The 15,097-nt window shown below is 37.6% G+C and overlaps 2 protein-coding genes across 3 annotated transcripts; both read left to right on the top strand.

Moving 5' to 3' along the window:
- Positions 1-511: 511 nt before the first annotated feature.
- On the top strand, positions 512-6,676 carry yod1 (YOD1 deubiquitinase). 2 transcript variants are annotated; one of them, XM_044348229.1, is made up of 3 exons: positions 512-613; positions 3,261-3,473; positions 3,923-6,676. In XM_044348229.1, the coding sequence occupies exons 2-3, from the start codon at positions 3,266-3,268 to the stop codon at positions 4,618-4,620; spliced, it is 906 nt and encodes a 301-aa protein (XP_044204164.1). In that variant the 5' UTR covers positions 512-613; positions 3,261-3,265; the 3' UTR covers positions 4,621-6,676. The 2 variants fall into 2 exon arrangements, with proteins under 2 accessions (XP_044204164.1, XP_044204166.1); XM_044348231.1 differs by lacking the exon at positions 512-613 and adding an exon at positions 779-803.
- A 1,789-nt stretch (positions 6,677-8,465) lies between these two features.
- On the top strand, positions 8,466-14,338 carry zgc:158258 (uncharacterized protein LOC791186 homolog). Its single transcript, XM_044348224.1, has 4 exons — positions 8,466-9,150; positions 12,454-12,609; positions 12,744-12,939; positions 13,052-14,338. The coding sequence occupies exons 2-4, from the start codon at positions 12,505-12,507 to the stop codon at positions 14,134-14,136; spliced, it is 1,386 nt and encodes a 461-aa protein (XP_044204159.1). The 5' UTR covers positions 8,466-9,150; positions 12,454-12,504; the 3' UTR covers positions 14,137-14,338.
- Positions 14,339-15,097: the final 759 nt, after the last annotated feature.

Genomic DNA, 15,097 nt, shown 5'->3' with positions numbered 1-15,097 from the left:
GATGTTCAGAGCTAATATTAGATGGTGAGCTAATATTTTTAAGATGATCATATGACAGATGTGGTGTACAACAAAATATAAAAATATAATTACAAACATGTCATAATAGACATGACAAGACATAACCTAAACTAAGATGAAGTATTCATAACCTAATATTAGTCAGTTGTGTAAATCTGTAATAACCAGGATACATATTTACCTTCATCATTATAAATCTCTATTCATTTTATAGTAGCTACAACATGGAAACACTGAGTTTTTGTGATTGAACAATGTTAAATCTTAGTTAAAGTCATCTACAGTTTGTTTGGCACACACTACAAAGACAGAGGGGCCAAAATAATGAAATCCGCCCTGTCTTGAATTATAGTTTGTGCCTACTTGTGCAATACATGTGTGTAAATATACTGGTATATGTGTGCATAAAACATGCACACATATTGCAAAGATTATAGTAACTTCCACACACGGTTAATGTATATCTACTAGAGAATTTACGGTTTTAGCGGACAGAGAGCGTCCTGAGGTCATAGAGACGTCGACTGACGTTCTACACATCAGTCTCTCACTGGATGTTTATTGTTTGAGGAAGGGCTGCAGTCAACGGCAGGTAAGAAAACAAAATTAATTTGTTGTCAGCTCACTCAGTGTATCCTGTCGTGTATAGAATTGTCAGTAGACAGGTAACAGAATTTACTAAAGTTAACCTGAACGTGAAATGCTTGGAAAACTGTCCAGTTAACGCAAAGTAGATTAGCATGCTAACGTTAGCAGATGATGTCGGTTAGCTACGGTTAAAGGTAATTTGACTCTGAATTCGGGCAAGTAACGCTATGTTTCTTTCATACATTTCCCGGATAACTGTCAGTAACGCCTTGACCATCTATGACAAGTTATGTGACAAATGGAAACACATGATGTTGCTTTTTTCCCCCTTGCTTGGCAGGGAGTTGCTAGCTTAGCCTCTTTTATCTGACTGGCTTGTTATGGTAACTCGTCAATGTTAACTGGCAGAACAAAGAAAAGTAAAACAAAGCAACGTCGCTGTCAGGTGTTTTACTCTCCTACCGCTATTCATCAGCACTTTTATTGTTATGCTGGTTTCATCTAGCTGTATAGCAATATTATGACACTACTTTCAGCATGTTGTGATATCCGACATTCAAAAGATTGGCTAACAATTACCAGTAGCCTGAGTCAGCTAATATAGCTATAGTTATAGCCACCAAGTTTGGAGCTAACTTAGCCAACACTAGAGGACTACTACAGTAAGATCTGAATAAAGTGAAGTTCAGCACCAGCTCGACTAAACAATATTTAGTAGTTTAACTGTTTACAAGTCGTTTAAAAGTCTCAATGGTGTCCCACAGATGCTAACATGAGTTTCACCCAATAAGGTTATGAATCTATTATTGTATCTTGACAAACGTTGCCAAGTTATAGGCCTAGATTGTGCCCCATAATCACTGTAGTAGACTTTTGCTTTGAGAATTAAATTCGTGTTAAAGGATAGGTTCACACATTTTCAAGTTAGGTGCCCATATGAACACTAAAAGAGGTTTTCCTCACTGTAATCATTCCTCCTGTTCATACTGGCTATTAAAAGATCCCCTTCAAATGTGCTTTCAATGTAAGTGTTAGGGGCCGAAATCCACAGTGTGTCCACACAGTCAATTTGTGCAGAAAATCAATTTAAATGTTGATCTGAGGCTGACTATGGCAAGAAAAAAAGCCTATTTCAATGTTCATTTGGGCGCCTGACCATTGTTTACTTGAATAATGGTTAACCCGTCCTTTAATGTTGTGTTTTAGTGTCAGACAAATAGATGAAAGGAACGTTGAAAAACAAAGCAAGTTTTTGAAACACTGGTAATCATCCAATTGACAGTTGCAGTTGCTGTTACAAAAGGATGTGTACGTTGTCCTTAAAGTGAAATGTTAATCCATTTCACAAAGTGAGTTGCCATTTTTTGATCATAAGAAAGTTGGTGACCAGAAGTTGTAACCATACTGCTTTCTTGTCTGGCTGCCATATGTGTTTTGAGTCAAGACAATTTGACCTTGTTAAAAGAAGTTGTTTGTTAAAGGCCTGTCTCAAATAAAGGCCACTCCCTAGTTGAATTAAGTGTTACTGTTCAAATACAGTAATTCTAATGTAAACAATACTGACAAACTGCCTTTTTGTTTACATTTGGACTAACACTAACTGGTTGTCTGACATTCTGTTACCATTACTAAAATGGTAAATTGGAAAGTCAGTTTGGAAAACTAAACATTTCTGTTGAACCATAGAAATGACAACACTGACCTCACAGCAATACACAGACCATCTTCACTTTTTGCTCCTTTGAAGCAGCCATTTTGTTAATTGATGTGCCTTCCATGCAACCCATTTTAAATTTAAAAAGTTTTTCTTTTTTTGCTTTTCACAATTTAAAAAAATATATATACTTTTTTTACTACACTCACCAAAGAGTCACCAAAGTTAATCATGAGCAGTAAATAGCTCCAAGTTTGCTTTGAAGAAGACTGCCACATAAGCCAAAGGTATTTCAAACAATTTAATAAGCTGAGACCTGTGACTGACAAACTTTTCTGCCTGTGGTTGTTGTCTTTTGTTTACATATTTACCATTAAGGATAAGATGCAGACACAATAATAAGATCTCTTATATAGGTTTTTATTGTTAAAGTAAAACTTGATTACAAAGTTGATTCAATATTTTGTATGACAGAAAATGTCCAGAAAGTGCCCTCTTAGCTAATAGAACTTATCTTCTGTCCTTACGTATGATTAAAATTTATACCAAATACTTGCACTGTTGCAAATTTGAGTTAAAGGACCAGTGTGCAGAATTTAGTGGCATCTAGCAGTGGGTTTGCAGATTGCAACCAACTGAAGACCCTTCCCCTCATCTTCCACTTCCAAGCATTTAGAAGAACCTACGGTGGCTGTGAAACTCACAAAAAACACAAAAGGTCCTCTTTAGAGCCAGTGTTTGGTTTGTCCATTCTTGGCTACTGTAGAAACATGGTGGTGCAACATAGCAGCTCCGTAGAAGAGGACCTGCTCTCTATGTAGATATAATGGGCTCATTCTAAGTTAACAAAACACGATTCTTATTTTCAGGTGATTAACACTAATCAAGATATACTTATGAATATTATATTCCATTTCTGCTGAGTCTGTTCTGCTAAATGCCACTAAACTCAACACACTGCACCTTTAAGTTCATTGATTGTGACATTGTTTTGCAGGCAGGATGTTGCGGCTTCGCTGTAAGACCAAAAATGGGAGCCACATAATGCAAGGCTTGACTCATCAGTCCTGTGTGCAAGAGCTGAAGAGAAAGGTGGAGGAGCTGACTGGTATCCCCTGTGACGTGCAGAAAATTATGGTTGGTTACCCTCCCTCCAGTCTTGATCTTCGAAACGGAGATGCTCACCTCAAGGACTACCCCATCAAATCAGGTATGTTAAACATCAAAAATGTGCAGATAACATGGACCATGGATTGTTTAGATGAATATTGTTTTTATTACATGCTCTAAATTTTGTTTGAAGACACAAAATTATAATTACAATGATTGAGCGAACATTTAAGTAGGTTGAAGAGGAAATAGTTCTGTGGATGACCCAGAGTAACTGTGACAGTTTCTGAAAATGTGTTTTTCTTTCTTTAATGTTGTGAAGACACCAGATGAAATTCAGTTCACCCTCATTGTATTAGGGTGGCATCAGAAATATCAGATGTAAATCTCAAAACCTTGACAAACCTGTTTTTTATAATTTAGGTGAACTGATCTCATGTAAATATACCTAATTTACATTTACACTATTTTTTTGAGACATTAAAAAAAAATATATATACACAACATTCAGTTGATAAGTGAATGTCATTGGTATGTTATTCTTTATAGGTGACACACTCATTGTCGAGGAAGAAAAAAACAAGCCAAAGCCTCAGGATCATTCCACTGTGACTAAAGCACCGCGCCTAGAAGCCTCACCCATTCTGGCACGTCGAGTGGTCCCAGCTGATAACTCCTGCCTATTCACCAGTGTGTATTATGTGGTGGAAGGCGGTGTATACGACCTTGCTTGTGCCCCTGAGATGCGCGGCCTCATCGCTCAGATAGTGTCGAGTGACCCGGCAGCATACTCTGAAGCAGTGCTGGGAAAGACCAACGAGGAGTACTGCTCTTGGATAAGACGTGATGACACCTGGGGCGGAGCCATCGAGGTGTCCATCCTGTCCAAGTTTTACCAGTGTGAGATCTGTGTGGTGGACACTCAGACAGTCCGAGTGGATCGATTCGGGGAGGATGCCGGCTACCACAAACGCGTGCTGCTCATCTACGACGGCATCCACTATGATCCGCTTCAGAAAGAGACCCCCGGCGCTGACGCCCCGCCCCAGACTATCTTCTCCACCACAGATGATGTAATCCTGGCTCAGGCCCTTGAGTTGGCAGACGAAGCTCGCCGCAAGCGGCAGTTCACGGACGTTAACCGCTTTGCATTGCGCTGCATGGTGTGCCAGACGGGCCTGGTGGGACAAAAGGAAGCCCGAGAGCATGCCAAGGAGACAGGCCACACCAATTTTGGCGAAGTGTGAAAGTTCTTTAGTCTTTTTTTTTTTTTCCCTCTCACAAAAACAACCACCAACCCTGTGCCCCACATCTGGCAACTCTGTTGGTCTATTTGTCTGCTTGTGTGATCCTCTACCTCACATTGTCCAGTGACATCTATGGAGAATTTGCAGACTGTGTGTTAAGCCTCGAACCGGTTCAGTATTACCTTTTTTAACTGCTGTCAGTTTTCAAATTCAGAAACACTACTGCAGTGCTCCGATGTCATTAAACCATCATTTTAGTCTGTTAGGGATGGTTTCAGCTCTGTTTAACTGGGTCAAGAACAATTTGCAAAACAATTCTTTGGATTTGTTTTAAACCGTTATGATTTCTCTATGCGTTAGACAAAGCAAATAGTGGCTAATGTATCCTCATTTAGATAAGAAAAAAGAATCAAACTGTCACTACTTACCTGTGACTTTTCAAACTGACGTGTGGTCAAACACCACTATCTGTCTCTATGAAGAGTTTAAAACAACCACTAAGAATTATTTTCACTATGATGTGACCATATTCACTGTTGTCTTAAGCAGCACACCAAGTTTGACTGTTATTCATAATGTTGGTTATGTAGCATGTTTTTTTTTATTTCCCTTGTTTACAGATGTCAGAAACTCTTCCAATATTAAAAACTGATAATTTGGCCAATTTTAGATAATCTGAATTGTTCATCACAGGTCGGACTGTGTGAATGCTAAGCTGGGTTCATCTATATACAAACATGCTATTTGACTTTACTGTGCAAAGGCCACTGAGATCGAGGTTATGCATTTTGAAATATAATATCATATTGCAAATTGTGATCCATAATGAGCCTAATTGTTTTGGGTTTTTTCTTTTTTTTTTGATGTTGCAACATGGTTTATCAGTTTGCTTGTTTTAAATTAGACAAAATAAATAATGGTGCTGAAAACAAAACGTTTTACAAACCTTTAGCTGTTTTACTTTTCCTTCATGGGTACGACAATTTTTCAGGAGTGCAATTTTTTCATTCTAGTGTGTCATTTTCAAATGTCACCATGCTGTGAGAACAAATCTTTTTAAAAAGAAATACAGTTTTGTTTTATATTGCTATGTATTTTGAGAAACGCTTCAAGTGTGATGAAGTGTATAAGCATTTATTTCAGAACACAAGAGTGTGGTGAGAGCTAGTTTATCGACTCGAAATCATAAATAAGACTTGCTGTATGAGATAAAACCTTCTCACTTAATGCATTTACTGTTCAGGTATAGTACTTTACATTTATGTGCTTTGCTAAATAACATCATAACTGTTTACCTTTTCAATTATTTTTCACCTCACATTTGGAGACCAAGACTTAACTCTAGTCAGGGTGTTAGGGAACTTTGAATAAAGGCCCATTTTGGTTTAATATGGAGTGCATGTTCTCTAAAAAGTACCACTTTGTTCCACTGTATGTTTCGCACAACTGGAGCATGTTCTCATATTTTCAGCAGATGTCAGATTTCATCTCTGAGCTAATTTCTTTGATATTCACTACCTGTAAGGATGAAGCATGCACTTATGTTAAATATCAGCTCACAAATTTTTCATTGGAGGTCACGAAGATAAATGCGGAAGTTGCCCAGTTCATCGCGGCCTCACTTTGTGCAGCAACAGTGTTTCTATTTCACAGTCCTGTGATTGCAATATTGGTATTAAGTTGTTGCCAAAAAATTAAGTTAAACAATGGAGGTCTTGTTTCTGGGATTTTTTTCAGATTTTTATTATTGGTTCTGAGATTGTGTTTGGGGGTTAAGGAGAGGCAAAGCAAAAATGTCATTATTTCTTTGTTTGAATGTGAATTACTAAGATTTCTTTCCTCATGTTATCTTTTAGTTATTTTAACAGTGATTATGGTTTAAACGGCTTGCATAAAAGTGAAACTATGAAATGGCTTTGTTGTATTTTGTATTTACAAAGTTCTCATGACTCTTCAAGGACAATAACAATGAATGTTGCACACAAAGCACTACAGAATAACTGGATTTACTTGATTTTTTTCAGTGTTGTGTCACAATTAAAAGCTATTGCCGGCAGTCTTTGTGTATGAGTCGTTCTGTATCAACTTTTTCCTGTTGTTCACTTTACTCTTCCAAGTTGCAAAGCTGTTTTCTGTGTTTCATGTCTGTAGTATTTCTTATAATTCACTATTACGGGACTTGGTGGTAAATATTGTTTAGACATAATTGTATTGTGACAACTCATATTGAGATAATAGTTGACAGTTCTTATTTCTAAATGAATGTTAGACATTTATAGAAATCTTTAAAAACTTGAGCTTAACTGTAATTAAGTGGTTTTATATATTTTTATACTAAACAGATAGTAACATAGATATTTATAATGCTCTGATAACTATTATGGTACTAATTTGGTCCTTATCACCCATCTGTATTTAAAACTCCAATTGAAATCCATGACCACTGGAAATAAACTCCAGTTGGCTAAACACTACTGATCCTGTGCCATAATAGTGGGATTACACTACCTGCAGTATGTTATTTTAAGGAACATCTACCCTCTCTTAATAGGATCACTCACTGTTTGACCAACTGTAGCAGCTACTGCTGCCACTACAAAGAGGTCACTAAACCAACCCTACTTACCTGAACATGGTCATGTAAGGAATAAGATACTCTTAATTTTGTAGTTGGTATTAGTGCATAAATTGTTTGTGTCTAGAGTGATAGTGGACTCTTTTACCTTGAAGGATTCGTTTCTTCTAATACTACAGACATTTTTTAAGAACTGTGGGACAACCATTTATTTTCTTCATAAAGGGAAAAACAAAATAATGTTAATAATGGCTGCATTACATTTAGGTGTGCCAGTTCCAGTCCCATGTTCATGCTGGCTCAGAGGGACACCTCATGGGATGGAGCTGTTATTAATGTAAGAAGTTACACCAGTGCTTTTTCTCCTAGTCAACATGGCTGCAGTGAAAAAGGCTCATCTTAACTTAGGCTGGAAAAGTTGATTTTATCTGGTGGTTCCAAATCCATGATTTATATACAGTATGTATTTACTATATGTGAATTGTTATAGCATATTGTTTTTGCGTTTAGTATACAATAATGACAAAAATGGAAGAAAAAATATGATGTGCTGACACATCAAAGATTTGTCAAAGAATTGATTAGTTGACTGACAGAAATAATTTTATCCAAGCAAAAATGTCAATTCTTCCCTATAAGCATATGTTACATTTTTCTGACATTTTATGGACCAAACAATGATTCTATTACTTGAGAAAATAATCAGTGAGTTAATCAGAAATGAAAATAATAGTAGCTGCATGAAGAGAAAGCAAATTGAGAAACAAGAAGAGAGAGAAGAAAGAAAAGAAAAAGAAAGTGTCTCGAATTAATTCTAGACAATTAATTGTCTAGAATTAAGACAGCTTTTGGTGAAATTACCAAGCAAAATGATAAGAACAATGACAGATAGAGCTGAACTGCATTTGCAGTGGTGGAAGAAATATTCAGATCCGTCAGTAAAAGTAGAAATGCTGTTGTCTAAAAAATGCTCCATTACAAGTAAAAGTCCTGAATTCAAAATGTTAATTTAGTAAAAGTACAGAAGTATTATTATGTAGACTGGCTTCTTTTTGAGTGTTATATTATTATATTATATTGTTTGTTTTTATCATGTAAGAGCATTTTAATGGTGTAGTTTATCGTTGTGGAGCCAATTGTAGATACTTTGGTTAATAGTACTGCATCATATATTAGCGTACACATTATTTATATAGCACCTTTCACACACAGTGCAAAACAAATTTAAAAACTGAAAAGAGCAGAGAATTTAAACAACAGTTAGAATATTAGAATGTATTATTTTATGTTCAATCTTAATCCGAAAAGATATTAGTGACTATAAGTGGTAAATACATGTAGTGGAGTAAAAAGTACAATATTTCCCTGCTCAAAGTAGCCTAAAATGCATGCTAAAATGGAAATAGCCTACTCAAGTATAGTACAAGTAGCTTACCTCAAATTTGTAGTTAAGTACAGTACTTGAGTAAATGTACTTAGTTACTTTCCACCACTGTGCATTTGTGACGGTTAACAGCGATTTATTTTCACTTTCGTCATTTAACGCGGGTAAAGTTTCTAACTTACAGCAGGTAACGTTAATGTAACGAAAATACTGCTCCCAAATGCGAGTAATTATACAGGGAGTAATGTAGCCCATTTAAATTAGCTTGTAAATTAGTTACGAGTAACTTTAGAGTAACAAACCTGATTAATTTAGACGATCTAGTAACGTGATGTAGAGTTTGAAGCAGAGATACTTAACGGTTAATGATTAGCAGATTACCGGAGTTGTGGGAACTGCACTGCTATGACAACGACGGCTCGCGCGTCTTAAGGAGAATGCTGCTCTATGATTGGCCAAAAGCTTACAGGGCACAAAGTCCTTCATGAAGGTATCACCGAGCAGCTCACAGGTGTCTTCCACTTGCACTGGAGGCAGAAGATGGATAACTGACATACGGAGGTTCAAACAGGTATGTAGTCAACTAATGCCGTTTTCATCGAGAAACTTTGACGCTGTGGTCAGTTAAATCTACTTAAAGTTTGTTTTTAACACGCCTTTATGTTGTATAGATTTAGTTTTAATCGTGTTTTTTTCTTCTGACGTTGATATAAGAGATGAAACTATTCAAATAAATGGCATCGAACTGATATTAAAATAAATTATGTTGATTTGAACTATTTTAATTTCCTGACAAAAATCCCTGTTTTTTAAAGTTGAGACTACCTTAGATGTCTTTCTTAATAGTATTTAATCAGCCTTTGTATTATTTGCAGACTGGTTTCAGGGGTATTTTGAGACTGAAGTAAAAGGATTTTTGTTCAATGAATGTATGTATATTTTTGTAGAGTGTGTCAATGTTATCATAAAGTACATATAGCCAAATGAACTTGGACCCTGAGGAATCTGAATGCACGGGGTTGAAGGCCAGGTAGTGAGGAATAAAACAAACTTGAAAAAAATTAACAGTGATGATTTGACCTGGTTGCATAATCCCTCTATAGAATCCGCTATGGATAATATAATCTTGGCAAGGCCCTCTTTTATAGCCACAATTAAAACAACACAGCAACTGTGTTACTAGACCAGAATTTAATGTTCTAAGGAGTTTGACATGGCAATTAAATTTATTGCTCTCATTCTACATGTGCATCATACTGTTTTGTAAAATCTAAACTCATCCTGGTTTTCGTGGCACTTGCTACTGTGTTGATAGGTGTATCTAAATGGAGATAACGTTAGGATTTATTTTCATGGGTCTTTTAGATGTCCCTTCACTGGAAACTGTCTACTGCAGTTAATGTCTAACTACAGTCTGATTAGACTGGTTTTGTTATGACAAGGGAGTAACCTCAAGTCAAACATCACACTGAACAGCACGTTAACTATATAATACTTTATAGGGAGGGCAAATGTGATTAACAGAAATAGCTTTAGAGTTTAAAATGCTCTTCTGATATCCAGGCAACAGCAGCTGCTCTGGTTATTTGCATGTGATCAAGCCAGATTGCGTCAGCTGAAAACACAATAAACGCTATCTCAGAGTTTCCGCTTTTCAGATTCATATCCTGACCTGCATGCAACAGGACGGATGGGGACATTTACATGCTGGCCCGGGGAAGTGGGTTTTAAATTTTTACAGGGTTGAGATGACATGCATGAACTGTGAACAGGAGTGCTTTTGTGCCTTCGATGGCCTATCTCACAGCCCTTCCGTCTCAGGTGTTGAAACTTATCCAGAAGTGAATTTTCTTTTCACTGGGATCAGACAAGGGTTCATTTATACTAAACTTCCAGCTCGATTTCTACAATTCCACTATAAAAGTAAAATACTTATTCTCTAAAATTGGTTCTGGTTGAAATCTCATGCTCAAATATCCGTTAAACAACTGTTCATTCAATTTGTAATGGCAATATAGAGTAAATGCACCATTAAGAAAATGCTTTTACACGCAGTGCCATAATGGTCCATTTATTTTAGCATCCCCAGGAGGAAACTAATGGTCTTTTCTAAGTAAGAACATGCATCCAAATTAAAAATGTTCTAATACAAGTCTGTTACAGTAAGACAACATGATCAAACTGGATATCATATAGCTTTCAGGAGATCATTTCTGCTGCCTTCCACTCCCTCTGAAACTGATCCGGTTCAGGAAGATTAGGAGTGGCATGTGGGCTGTAATCTGAGTCACATGCAGTAAGAGGACTAGTTAGATATCTGTCAAACTATGATAGCCTGTCATTCTCTACCGGCAAGGCTGTCTAGTCATCAGTTAATGGGTGTATATATGAAGCACACCACAAGGTTACATAGGATATTACATGTTGATGAGATGACATGAGAGACGGAGCAATTTAGAAATCTAGAAAATAGCCTAATAGTTCATACATTACTTTTTCAACTAAATACACAGGACCATTGCAGTGGTTTAAGCCAATTAACTATAGATTATGTATTACATTATTGCAAACCATTAGTGAAGCCAGAGTCTAAGACTTGCTTGAGATAAACCATCCATCGAATTGCCTTCAATTGTTTTCCTCAAAATTGTGATGGTAAGGCAGTTGTCAGCATGGATTGTGTTAAGAACTCCTTGTTGGTGTATTTCAGGGAGCTTCAACATTCTCTTAGATTTAAGAGTCAACTGTTGAAAAAAATTGTCTTCACACAAGATTTTATTTGACAATCAGAGCTAGATGAACACTAAGCAAATATGGATGTTATGAAAATAATAATGCAAATTTCTTATTGTCTTGCAAATGGTTGCTGTTCTGCAACAATTGATTCTTAAGTCTTGGGTATAGGTGCTTACCTGCAAAAACTTCAATGAACCAATAAAAAACTTAGCTAAAACTGCTCCTGTGAGTAGAGAAGTTTTAACTTGATGAAAACATAATTTACGGAGAGAAAAAAAAATATTATTTAGTACAATGGATTACCTATGTAGGAGGTTATTTAGATTTTTTTTTTTTTTTTTTTTTTTTTTTTTTTTTTTACAGAGGCCCTAAAGGGCTACTGGACACATTTATTGTTCTTTGATGGGATGATGATGTATGAAGTCCATAATTGTGCAGTCTTGTCCAAGTCATGCTGGAATATTATAAACATGATATGACCAAACATATCATGTTTAATCAAAATGTCCTACCCTACATGATCCAACCACCATGTTTGTACACCATGTTTACAGTATAGACTAATAACTGTAAAGTAACCCTGGACTCATTTTAATCTTGGGTTGACAGAACTCCGGGCTATCTTTCCATGTTTGACTGACATGGTTTATATTTAAACCTGAGCTAATAGTAAACATGGATCAGCCTGATATGGAGCTGTCCAGGCCCCTGTGGTGCTGATTACTGTTCATGCACAGCAGCTAATTTTCCTTCATCTCCATGCCTGCATGCATTTGTGAGAACCAAATGTACAGCTTGCTTGACTCCGAGGCTTGTTCAAGCCATATGTTGTGTATCAATTGTACTGTCAATTATAGAAGAAGCTTAAGTCTAAATTATTTTACAACTTTTTGTCCTATGGCAGTTAAATCAGACCCACTCAGAGCGTTACCTGGTCACTGTTTTAACAGAGAGTTCATTGAAGAAAAATACTAGGTTTAATGTAAAAGGTCATTCTGTTACTGAATGTTATGGTCTGATACAATGCAACAGCTGTCTGGCTATATGATCAGTGCTTTGCTGATCAAGAGTGCGTTTTCAAAAGAAATCTTTGTTTTCAATTGTGATTTTAACTCACCATTTATCCCCCCTTTCACAGACTGAGATACAACAATCTGCACCACTAACCTTGAATAAGTAGAGCACTAAGATGCCCAAAAGCGATACCTGGCCAGGTGGCATTGGATTGGAGACGATGACCGGCATGGACAGTGCTGGCAGCTGTGACAGTGTCGTCAGTGCCAACTCTGGCTTTGTAAGTAACTGTCTTTACCATATAATACCACTTACTGAATAACATGACATATGATGACAAACCTATATATATATACATACTAATAATATATGGAATTACATTTCTAAAGGAAAGGCGTGTTTTTATTTATACAGAGTGATGATAGTCTGGAGTACTTGTCTGCTGAAGAGAAGGCCTGTCTCATGTTTTTGGAGGAGACTATTGAGTCTTTGGATACTGAGGAGGATAGCGGACTGTCCAATGACGAACCTGACCAACTGCCCAACCCTGGCAACCTTGCTACCATATTGGCTGACCTATCAGCCTCAATGAGCAAAAGCAAGCTCAACAGTGAGTTAATCTCTGGGGACAGATGCAGGGTTAGCTGTGGAGTAGTCAATAAAATGTTTTGAAAAGAGACTAATTGTATATCTAGTGACAAACGTGCTTCTTTGTCTTTCAGGCTCACAAACACATGCCTCTGAGGAACCCATCAAGGAAAAGGTTGACACCAAACACATGCAGAGCTACTTGGTTCCTACACCTCTTGTTGTGGCAAACAGCTCTTCTGCATTCAGTGCTAAACCAGGTGTTTCCCCAGACAAGAACATCTGCTCTAAGCCTCAGCTCACTCCTTCAAGCAACAAATCTGGTCACCAATACAACCAGAAACCTCCTCAAGTACCTTTAGAGGTTAATGTTGTGATACCTCCTCCCATCAAACCCAGAGACTACTCAACTAGGACAGCTGAGGGTCCTTTACCTAGAGGGCCTCTGTCCTATGAAGCACTTGTTCATCTGCGGAGGAGTGCCTCCACAAAGAAAACCCCTTTATGTCCCACAGTTGATCATACTATAGATCTGTCAAGATCTGACAGATCACACTCAGAGGCTTCCAAGTCTAAGATGGGTCCCCCAGTTGTGGCACCCAAACCCAAAATGATTCCTGCCAATATATCTGTGATGACACAAAATGAAGCATCTATAACTTCAGACTCTTCATACAGCAGCAAGCATGCAACAGATCCTAAAGTAGTGAGACTGGAAGCTTTGCAGAAACTGGGCCTCCTGAAAGACCAACAACCAGAAAATGAGGCAGTGGCGCACCCTAAATCTCAATCCTCTTTGGATCCAACTCCCAACAGATTTGTAAGAGGTCCAGCTAATATTAATCCATCAAGAAGCCCATCTTTTTGTTATTCTCAAATGCCCACAGAACCCAAGAACAAGCCTCTGCAGAGCAGTGCCAGTTTCCACCACTACTCCAGACGTGACCAACAGTCTGAGTCTGTATCATATCCCTCCCAACCCAATGGATCGAAGGCAGCTGGTCTAGAGCGCTGTACTACCCTGGACAACCACAGAAACAGTGGATACTGTCCTGAACCACAACACATCACAGCAGCTGAACCAGTGAAAACCACAACTGCAGCTCAGCCTGTACCCCACAAACCCTCAAACTCTGTCGGATACACTGTGATGATGGTGCCTGGGATGGGAGCTGATCGGAAAGAGGCTCTCAGAAAGCTGGGACTGCTCAAAGACTAAAACAAGTAAACAACAGAAGTCTTCCTGCGTAAATACCGTGCTCAGAAAGAGTTCAAGAGTACCATCAGCTTAAAGAGAGTTAGAGCATTAAGCAGTAACTTGGCACTTGGCACTTTGGCAAACCAATGCAGAAGGAGCAGATGAAGAAGAAGAAGAGGAGGAAGAATTTAAAGGGCAATACAGCACTTTTATTTCTGGGTGTTATGTTCTTCACCCAGAAATAAAAGTGCTTGAGGTCTTGCTTGAGGGCAGTTTTTTCCCCCAACTATTGTTCTGCTGTAGGTTTCAAGAATATCTGAAAATGCACCTTACACACTAGACTCACAGGTCTAGTGCTTCGCTCATAGAGATTGAGGACAACCTCTCAGGTTTCGTTGTTAAAACTGGTTGGAAACAATTAGAGAGTTTTAAAAAACCCTGCATTGCAAAACCAATCCAAAGTCTTTAGGGTGGCCCTTCATATTGGGGTGGTGACATGCAGTTCAGTACAGAGGAGAATGGGGGGAGAGCATAATTTCCAGTGCGGCTTGTCCTTGACAAAATGTAAGGGATGTAGGTTTGTTAGCGGCTGTTCTTATTGCTGTTCAAGCAACTGCCGTGCATTTAGAAATCCCCAGACTTCAGTAGGCGGAGATCTCCGATTGTCTAGTATCACGAGACTACTTTCACACAAACCCCTGATTCTCTACATATTTGATGAAAATGGCACACTAATATAATGATATCTATTCACAATGTCTTATTGTGTTTGCTGTAACAGATTTCAGTTAAGTATGACTTGACAAAACATCAATGTTGTGTTTAAGTAATAGCTTTACCCCTTCATCTCCAAATTAGATGCATTATGGGGTTGCTGAATGTTTAAGACACATTTTTGTATACACTAGATACTTATGTTTATTCTATATCTCATTTCAATAACAGAAAAATATATAGTAATAAACCTTGGTGTGCATAAAAT

Source organism: Thunnus albacares, chromosome 4 (genome assembly GCF_914725855.1).
Source record: "Thunnus albacares chromosome 4, fThuAlb1.1, whole genome shotgun sequence".
In the NCBI taxonomy this organism is placed as follows: domain Eukaryota; kingdom Metazoa; phylum Chordata; class Actinopteri; order Scombriformes; family Scombridae; genus Thunnus; species Thunnus albacares.
This window is presented reverse-complemented; position numbering and strand designations above follow the sequence as displayed.

Coding starts and splice junctions, on each gene's coding strand:
- zgc:158258 (XM_044348224.1), top strand. CDS start 12,505: ATGCCCAAAAGCGATACCTGGCCAGGTGGCATTGGATTGGAGACGATG. Junction 12,610..12,743: donor TCAGTGCCAACTCTGGCTTT/GTAAGTAACTGT, acceptor TTATTTATACAG/AGTGATGATAGTCTGGAGTA. Junction 12,940..13,051: donor GAGCAAAAGCAAGCTCAACA/GTGAGTTAATCT, acceptor TTTGTCTTTCAG/GCTCACAAACACATGCCTCT.
- yod1 (XM_044348229.1), top strand. CDS start 3,266: ATGTTGCGGCTTCGCTGTAAGACCAAAAATGGGAGCCACATAATGCAA. Junction 3,474..3,922: donor GGACTACCCCATCAAATCAG/GTATGTTAAACA, acceptor TATTCTTTATAG/GTGACACACTCATTGTCGAG.